We start from the raw sequence: 8,718 nt of genomic DNA, 5'->3' as shown, positions 1-8,718 counted from the left end.
TCTTCAGGGGGAGTGTAACCCCATCCAACACAGGTTGTAACCCTATGCCCTGTTCGGCCTTACGACTGACCAGTAGGACCTCTGTCTTGTCTGGATTCAATTTCAAATTGTTCGCCCTCATCCAGACCGTAACATCGGCCAAGCACCGGTTCAGGACCTCAACAGCCTCCTTAGTAGCAGGTGGGAAGGAGTGACAGAGTTGGACATCATCCGCAAAGTTCTGCTCACCAGACCGTTGGAGGACCTGCTCTTCCCGGCTGGCAGATTTACCTTCATTAACTGTAGAGGTATATACAGGGGCTGCATTTTTAAAAAAGAAATGGGTGCTTGCGCTTTTCGCAAAGGATGTCCCATCCCAAAGGAGACACCTTTAGGATGGGCTTGCAGGGAAATCTCTGTCGCCTGCCACAATGGTCGGGTACTGTGTGCGGAAGTGGCTACTCACACCCCGTCCTGCTGATGGCAGCATGGACGAGGAGCTTATCCTTAAGCTCCAAGCCCATTGTCATGGGGAAGCCAGGTGGGCTGAGCTGGCCTATGCCGCATGCTTCATAGAATCATAGAATCCAAGAGTTGGAAGAGACCTCCTGGGCCATCATCCAGTCCAACCCCATTCTGCCAAGAAGCAGGAATATTGCATTCAAATCACCCCTGACAGATGGCCATCCAGCCTCTACTTCAAAGCTTCCAAAGAAGGAGCCTCCACCACACTCCGGGGCAGAGAGTTCCACTGCTGAACGGCTCTCACAGTCAGGAAGTTCTTCCTCATGTTCAGATGGAATCTCCTCTCTTGTAGTTTGAAGCCATTGTTCCGCGTCCTAGTCTCCAAGGAAGCAGAAAACAAGCTTGCTCCCTCCTCCTCCCTGTGGCTTCCTCTCACGTATTTATACATGGCTATCATATCTCCTCTCAGCCTTCTCTTCTTGAGGCTAAACATGTCCAGCTCCTTAAGCCGCTCCTCATAGGGCTTGTTCTCTAGACCCTTGATCCTTTTAGTCGCCCTCCTCTGGACACATTCCAGGTTGTCAATATCTCTCTTGAATTGTGGTGCCCAGAATTGGACACAATATTCCAGATGTGGTCTAACCAAAGCAGAATAGAGGGGTAGCATTACTTCCTTAGATCTAGACACTATGCTCCTATTGATGCAGGCCAAAATCCCATTGGCTTTTTTTGCCGCCGCATCACATTCCTGGCTCATGTTTAACTTGTTGTCCACGAGGACTCCAAGATCTTTTTCACATGTACTGCTCTTGAGCCAGGCATTGTCCCCCATTCTGTATCTTTGCATTTCATTTTTTTCTGCCAAAGTGGAGTATCTTGCATTTGCCACTGTTGAACTTCGTTTTGTTAGTTTTGGCCCATCTCTCTAATCTGTCAAGATCGTTTTGGATCCTGCTCCTGTCCTCTGGAGTCTTGGCTCTCCCTCCCAATTTGGTGTCGTCTGCAAACTTGATGATCATGCCTTCTAGCCCTTCATCTAAGTCATTAATAAAGATGTTGAACAGGACCGGGCCCAGGACGGAACCCTGCGGCACTCCACTCGTCACTTCTTTCCAAGATGAAGAGGAAGCATTAGTGAGCACTCTCTGTGTTCGTCCACTTAACCAATTACAGATCCACCTCACCGTAGTTTTGCCTCGCCCACATTGGACTAGTTTCCTTGCCAGAAGGTCATGGGGGACCTTGTCAAAGGCCTTACTGAAATCCAGGTACGCTACATCCACGGCATTCCCCGCATCTACCCAGCTTGTAGCTCTATCGAAGAACGAGATCAGATTAGTCTGGCATGACTTGTTTTTGATAAATCCATGTTGACTATTAGCGATGACTGCATTTGTTTCTAAGTGTTTGCAGACCGCTTCCTTAACAATCTTTTCCAGAATCTTGCCCGGTATCGACGTGAGGCTGACCGGACGGTAGTTGTTTGGGTCTTCCTTTTTTCCCTTCTTGAAGATTGGGACCACATTGGCCCTCCTCCAATCTGCTGGAACTTCTCCCGTTCTCCAAGAACTCTCAAAGATGGTTGCCAATGGTTCCGAAATGACTTCCGCTAGTTCCTTCAGTACTCTTGGGTGTAGTTGATCTGGCCCTGGGGACTTGGAACTCATTTAGAGCGGCCAGGTATTCCTGGACGACTTTTTTCCCAATTTGGGGTTGGATGTCCTCCAATCCCTCATCCACTCCATCTTGCTGAGGTTGAAGACTCTCTTTTTGTGAGAAGACCGAGGCAAAGAAGGCATTAAGTAGTTCTGCCTTTTCCCTGTCCCCTGTCAGCATTGCCCCATCTTCTCCTCGAAGAGGTCCTATCGCCTCCTTGTTTTTCCTTTTTCTACTGACATAAGAATAGAAGCCCTTTTTATTGTTTTTAATGTCCCTGGCAAGTCTGAGCTCATTTTTTGCTTTAGCTTTGCGGACCTTTTCCCTACAGGTGTTGGCTATTTGTTTGAATTCTTCTTTGGTGATTTCTCCCTTTTTCCACTTCTTGTGCATGTTGCTCTTTGATTGTAAGGGAACTATAAATCCCAGCAACTATAACTCCCAAATGCCAAGATTCTATTTTCCCCAAAACTTCACTAGTGTTCACATTTGGGCATATTGAGTATTTGTGTAGAGTTTGGTCCAGATCCATCACTGTTTGAGTCCACAGTGATCTCTGCATGTAGGTGACGTACAAGTCCAAAACTCAAGGTCAGTGCCCACCAAACCCTTCCAGTATTTTCTGTTGGTTGTGGGGGTCCTATGTGCCAAGTCTGGTTCAATTCCATCATTGGTGGGGTTCAGAGCGCTCTTTGATTGTAGGGGAACTATAAATCCCAGCAACTACAACTCCCAAATGACAACATCTCTTTTTTTTGAGTGAAGGACATACATTGGGTTGTTAGGTGTGTTGTGTCCAAATTTGGTGTCAATTCGTCCAGTGGTTTTTGAGTTCTGTTAATCCTACAAACGAACATTACATTTTTATTTATATAGATTGTTATTATTATTATTATTATTATTATTATTATTATTATTATCCAAGGACGCCAAATCAAAACAGCTGTGGAGTAATTGGGAGAGGGCGTGAAGGAAGAGATCTAAGGGGGGCAGTGGAGGAAGAACAGGGAGCTCAGTTAGATTTGACTGGTTGGCGTGTCTGAAATAAAGGAGCTACCGGGAGTATTTCAAATGCAATGGATGACCAGGTTGACGATGTCCCCCTGCCTAGGGATTATGCTGGACCCTCTCACAGGATGATATGGCGGTGTGGATGGGGCCTAGGAGCCCGTCATGAGTGTTGACCATGGAATCACACTGCTGGACACAGAGACTTCCAGAGAGAGGACGTTTATATACTGAATCTGCAGATAATCTGATCCATAAATGTCAAATCCAACTGAACAAGGGGAAGGGAACATTTCCACAGCTTTAGATCATCTTTCCTCGATATCGGACCCACAATCCTTGATGTACTCATGAATATTTCGTCCTGCACAGTTGTCTCTCCAAGCAAACCTGAAAGAAGAAGGCAAATGTCATTTCTCTGGTGGCTATTGGGGGATTGGTTCACCCACACTGGAGAACGAACGCAATTTGGCCACACCTCCATTGCCATGGCTCAATGCTATGCAGTCCTGGGCATTGTAGTTTGGGAGGGACGGCTTTGGCAGGGAAGGCTGAGGGTCTTGTAAAACTACAGTGTTGTGGCTGAGATGTTCTGTGATGATGAGGATGATGGGATTCAGATTCCTGGCTCTTTTTCTGTGCCTCAGATCTCTGGGCCTGCGGCTCCCACAGACAGCACAGACAGTGCAGAGTCAATATCAACACAGCGGTTCTCAAGAGAAAGGAATTTTAACGAAGGAGATAGGGAACAGATGAGGAGGCAATCGCCTCCTTCCCACACTGATACTGAAAGTATTGAAAGCCTTGACAGTGACCTGACCCGGCAAGCCCTTCTTTATCTCCAGGTCAGGCGGAGTTCTCGCCTGGCCGGCAGACAAGAGGCCAGCTCGGTGAAAGGTCATCGCAATGATTTCATGTAATGTTTTCATGTTAGAAAGGTATGTAGGCTTCTTGCAAACCAAGGGAAAGTGTCAGTTCAACGTAGCTTATTAGCCTGAAAGCTTCATGGAATAATCTTAGCCTGGAAAGCAGTACGCTTGGGATTTCTTGCATTGTGATTCATGAGGCAATTGTTTCATTGCTTGTACCTGGGACTCTGGTTTGGACTTTGCCAATAGGGTTGTGTCTCCTGCTTTTACCTGAAGATCTTTGGAACTATATTCTGCATTTAACCTTAATCTTTGGAACTTTGCAATGCTTATTCTTTATTCTGACTTGGATTTTTTCCTCAATAAACTATAAAACTACAGCTCTTGTGTGGTGGTGTTTGGAAGCAAGGTGAAGCTTACTCTGAGTTGCAACATACAGCTCCCATTCTTCAAAGAGAAGATCACTTAGTGTTGATTTTACAAAGGATCCCATCAAAAAACCCGGATTCCAATTCCAAATCGGTAGACTCACCAAGATTTCAGGCCATCAGAACTCAGGATGTGTCTCTTAAGACATTCAATATCATCTGATAGGTCTTCGTTTTGGAAATCTGTCAATATATATATATATACATACATATTAGCATGTGTCAGCGGCGTTGCCCAGGCATGCATTTTCTGAGATCAGGTTTCTGTGAAGACCTGAGTTTCGTCATTGTAAGGACGTCTTTCTCCAGCTATCTTCCAGGCTTGCCTGGTACTCATAAAATGGCACCATGGCACCTGTCTTGTCCTCCTAGAGTGTTTCTCAACCTTCCTAACACCACAACCCCTTAGAACGGTTCCTCATGCTGTGGTGACTCCCATATGTGAATACTGCTGGGGTTGGGGGGAGGGGGGCATTGATTTTGTCATTTGGGAGCTGTAGTTGCTGGGATTAATAGTTCACCTACAATCAAAGATCACTCTGAAGTCCACCTAAAATAACATCGGGGACAAGATTGAACCCTGTGGGACTCCACACAACAACGGTTGTGGGGCCGAACAGGTGTCTCCCAATAACACCTTCTGGGACCATCCCTCAAGGAAGGATCGGAGCCACTGCAAAGCCGTGCCCCTGAGCCCCATATCCATGAGGCACCCCAGAAGGATACCGTGATCGACGGTATCGAAGGCCGCCGAGAGGTCCAGCAAAACTAACAGGGACACACTCCCCCTGTCCTTTGATTGTCTCTTCCTGCACAACACAAGAGGGTTGGTCTGCATGGCCTTTGTGTACCCCTTTCAACCCTAGGTTATTCGGTGCCATAGAGATTCTTGCAGTAAGAAAGTCACTTACAAATGCAGCAGGTCTTGCAGAAATTATCTGATTCTATGTTAGTATCTTGGCAATGTAATCTGTTGCTCAGTTCGAAAATCCCATAATTCCTGTGGCCGTCATCAAATGAAAGGGCATGTTCGCTATTCAGCTTACTTCCATGAGTAGCAAAACAGACCCCTGGAAGAAAGCAAGAAAGTTCATGCCTTACATTGAAGATGGAACAATCTCGAATAGCATCCTCTATGGGTGCTTTCCACCCACAACACCTTGCAGAAAGCACCCCAAAAGTGCCAAAGCACTCCCCACCCAAGAAGAGAGCCAGGTATGCCCCGATTTAGGACATTTCTTTATTGGAGACCTTCTCAAAACCACTCTTTTGGCAGGGACATCATGCCTTTGCCCAGCCTTGTGCCAGAAGGAATAGAGCAGTGGTTCTCAACCTTGGGTCCCCAGATGTTTTTGGCCTACAATGACCAGAAATCATAACAGCTGGTAAACAGGCTGGGATTTCTGGGAGTTGTAGGCCAAAAACATCTGGGGACCCAAGGTTGAGAAGCACTGGAATAGAGGGATGCTTTTGGGTCTGTCCTGATCTATAATATAAATCTGTAAGGGGCGTCCAACGGAGCAGCAAAACTCTACAACCCCCCAACGAAACTGAACCAAAATTGCCATGCCCCTAGGACAACCCACTAGGTACAAACTAATGTACTCCAAATTAAAAACAACACAACAACACACAGATAAAACGGCAAAACAACTGAGCATGCGCACTGCCGCAAAGTCCCCAGCGCGCGTGCGCACATGGCCGAACGGCCAACGCACCCTCCGCACTTCCCTCCCTCCCTCGCCCCACCCAGCACGAACCCGTCGCCGCCCACACACACACCCACACACACACGCAACGCAACTTCCCCCCACCCCTTCCGGCCCTGAAACACTCCTTCCCTCCTCCAACGCAGCTCCGGTAAGACATGCCCCCTCCTGGTAACACACCACCCCTCCCTTCCCCGCAACACACAAACACACACGGCGCTAACACACCACCCCTCCCCCGCAACACACACACACGCCGCTAACACACCACCCCTCCCTTCCCTGCAACACACACACACGCCGGTAACACCCCCCTCCTTTCCACGCCACACACACACTCACGCCGCTAACACACCACCCCTCCCTTCCCCGCAACACACACACACACACACACACCACTAACACACCACCCCTCCCTTCCCCGCAACACACACACATGCCGGTAACACCCCCCTCCCTTCCACGCCACACACACACTCACGCCGCTAGCACACCACCCCTCCCTTCCCCGCAACACACACACACGCCGGTAACACCCCCTCCCTTCCACGCCACACACACACACACGCCGCTAACACACCACCCCTCCCTTCCCCGCAACACACACACACGCCGGTAACACCCCCCCTCCCTTCCACGCCACACACACACACACGCCGCTAACACACCACCCCTTCCTTCCCCGCAACACACACACACGCCGGTAACACCCCCCCTCCCTTCCACGCCACACACACACTCACGCCGGTAACATACCACCCCTTACTCAACATACTCAAACAATGATGGATCTGGACCAAACTCTACACGAATACTCAATATGCCCAAATGTGAACTCTGGTGGAGTTTGGGGAAAATAGAATCTTGACATTCGGGAGTTGCAGTTGCTGGGATTTATAGTTCACCCACAATCACAGAGCATTCTGAATCCCACCAACGATAGAATTGGGCCAAACCTCCCACATACAACCCCCATGTGGACCACAGCCATGCGTGGCAGGGCATGGCTAGTAAATAAATATGGTGGTTGAGCAGATGGTGATTACTGGATGGCATATGTTCTGTATCAGAAACTGGAGCTGATGTGGTCTATCTAATGCCATTTTATGAAACAGTACTCCAAATAACCAAACCGAATTTAAAGTTGACCAAAAATTGATTCGTAACCCTTTTGGTACTAATGTTGGAGAGTGAGTGGTTTCTGGTCAAAGTGGTCCCTGGTCAAAACATAGTTGGGAAGCACTGCCCCTCTGCCCCAAATGAGGGACCTGGATCAAACATAGCACACAGAACCCTCATGATCAATTGAACTACTGGAGGGTTTCAGGGAATTGATCCATCATGGTGAAAGTTGTAGTTCACCTACATCCAGAGAAACTGTGACCACCACCGATGACGGATCTCAACCAAACTTGACACACCGAACCTCCATGACTAACTCAACTTACTAGAGGGGTTTGAGGGGACTGACTCACCATAGTGGGAGTTGTAGTTCATCCTGTAGCCAGAGCGCACACTGAACCCCACCTCCCCAGTACTGGTCGAAGTTTGAGGGGCTTAACCTGGCATGATGTGAGTTGTAGTTCACCCACAACCTTATGCACACAACCTTTTGTTTTCCACTAGCGGGGTTCCCAAACAAAGCAAACATCTCAGAAGAATTAATGCAGTTTGACTCCTCTTAAACAGCCACGGGATCATGGGAGTTGTAGTTTGGTGAGGCTCCCGCACGCTTTGGCAGAGAGGGCTAAGGATCACGCCAAGTGGGATTGAACTGCATTAACTCTACAGTGTAGATGCACCTTTGGAGGGAGAAGGAGGTACACCAACGTTAACATTTAAAGGAAGAAGGGGCGAATTCTGTAGTCAGGTTTCAAGGAAAGAACCCAACTTAGAAAGAAGGAACTCACAGTCAGCCAAGGAGAAGCCCCCGATTCCATCCACCTTGGCTTCATGCAGCATCTCGGCCAAATGGCATGCCGAGAAAATCCTGCTTTCGTTCCCTCCAAGGAGGAGAAAGAGAACTGCCAAAGGGAAAAGCTTCATTGCTCCAGCCGCTTTCCTTTGCCAGAGATCCGCTTTTATCTCCAGGCAGCCTCATGTGGGAGGACCACACTGGGAAATGGGCCAATTCCCAAAGCAAAAAGGCAGCAAGAGAGAGATAGAGATCACGGGCGCTGAGTATGTGGAAGAGTTCGTGTCCTGGAGCTGGAAGGCACTCCAAAGGCCATCCGGTCCTACCCCCTCGTTCCATGAAGTTGGACACTGATAGGAATCAGAGCTGTGAGGCTCAAAATAACCCTCACTGGAGGTGGTTCCACAAAAATACAACAGAGTGCCAGAAGCACATTTCAGAACCAGCAGAAATTAACATGTAATGGACCAGGATTAGTTTCCATTCAACAGGATGGCACAGGAGTTCCAAAACTATGTGTTCATCGAAGTCAAAAGAAATCCATTCTGGATAGAAAAAGGTCTTGGCGATAACAAGCTTACTAAGCTATCTTCTAAGAAAGGTAAAAGGAGCAAAATACCGCAATAGTGTCCATGCAGCTACATCTTGGCTGGAGAAAGGCAAGCTGCGTCCTTGCTCAATGGAAGACA

The 8,718-nt window shown here is 48.1% G+C and overlaps 1 protein-coding gene across 1 annotated transcript; it reads right to left on the bottom strand.

Annotated features, from left to right (window-relative positions):
• Positions 1 to 3,314: 3,314 nt before the first annotated feature.
• Positions 3,315 to 8,387, bottom strand: LOC132775581 (lysozyme C, milk isozyme-like). The gene is made up of 4 exons (XM_067468414.1): positions 8,025 to 8,387; positions 5,317 to 5,475; positions 4,510 to 4,588; positions 3,315 to 3,498 (listed from the first exon to the last, which is right to left on the bottom strand). The coding sequence occupies exons 1-4, from the start codon at positions 8,158 to 8,160 to the stop codon at positions 3,417 to 3,419; spliced, it is 456 nt and encodes a 151-aa protein (XP_067324515.1). The 5' UTR covers positions 8,161 to 8,387; the 3' UTR covers positions 3,315 to 3,416.
• Between the last annotated feature and the right edge of the window lie 331 nt (positions 8,388 to 8,718).

This window comes from Anolis sagrei, chromosome 5, assembly GCF_037176765.1.
Source record: "Anolis sagrei isolate rAnoSag1 chromosome 5, rAnoSag1.mat, whole genome shotgun sequence".
Taxonomy (NCBI): Eukaryota; Metazoa; Chordata; class Lepidosauria; order Squamata; family Dactyloidae; genus Anolis; species Anolis sagrei.
This window is presented reverse-complemented; position numbering and strand designations above follow the sequence as displayed.

What these genes read in the sequence shown, in the direction of transcription:
- LOC132775581 (XM_067468414.1), bottom strand. Translation starts at nt 8,160, where the DNA reads ATGAAGCTTTTCCCTTTGGCAGTTCTCTTTCTCCTCCTTGGAGGGAAC. An exon ending in GGGCTTCTCCTTGGCTGACT is followed by an intron (nt 5,476 to 8,024) that starts GTGAGTTCCTTC and finishes GCTTTCTTCCAG; the next exon opens with GGGTCTGTTTTGCTACTCAT. An exon ending in TCTGATGGCCTGAAATCTTG is followed by an intron (nt 3,499 to 4,509) that starts GTGAGTCTACCG and finishes TTCTTCTTTCAG; the next exon opens with GTTTGCTTGGAGAGACAACT.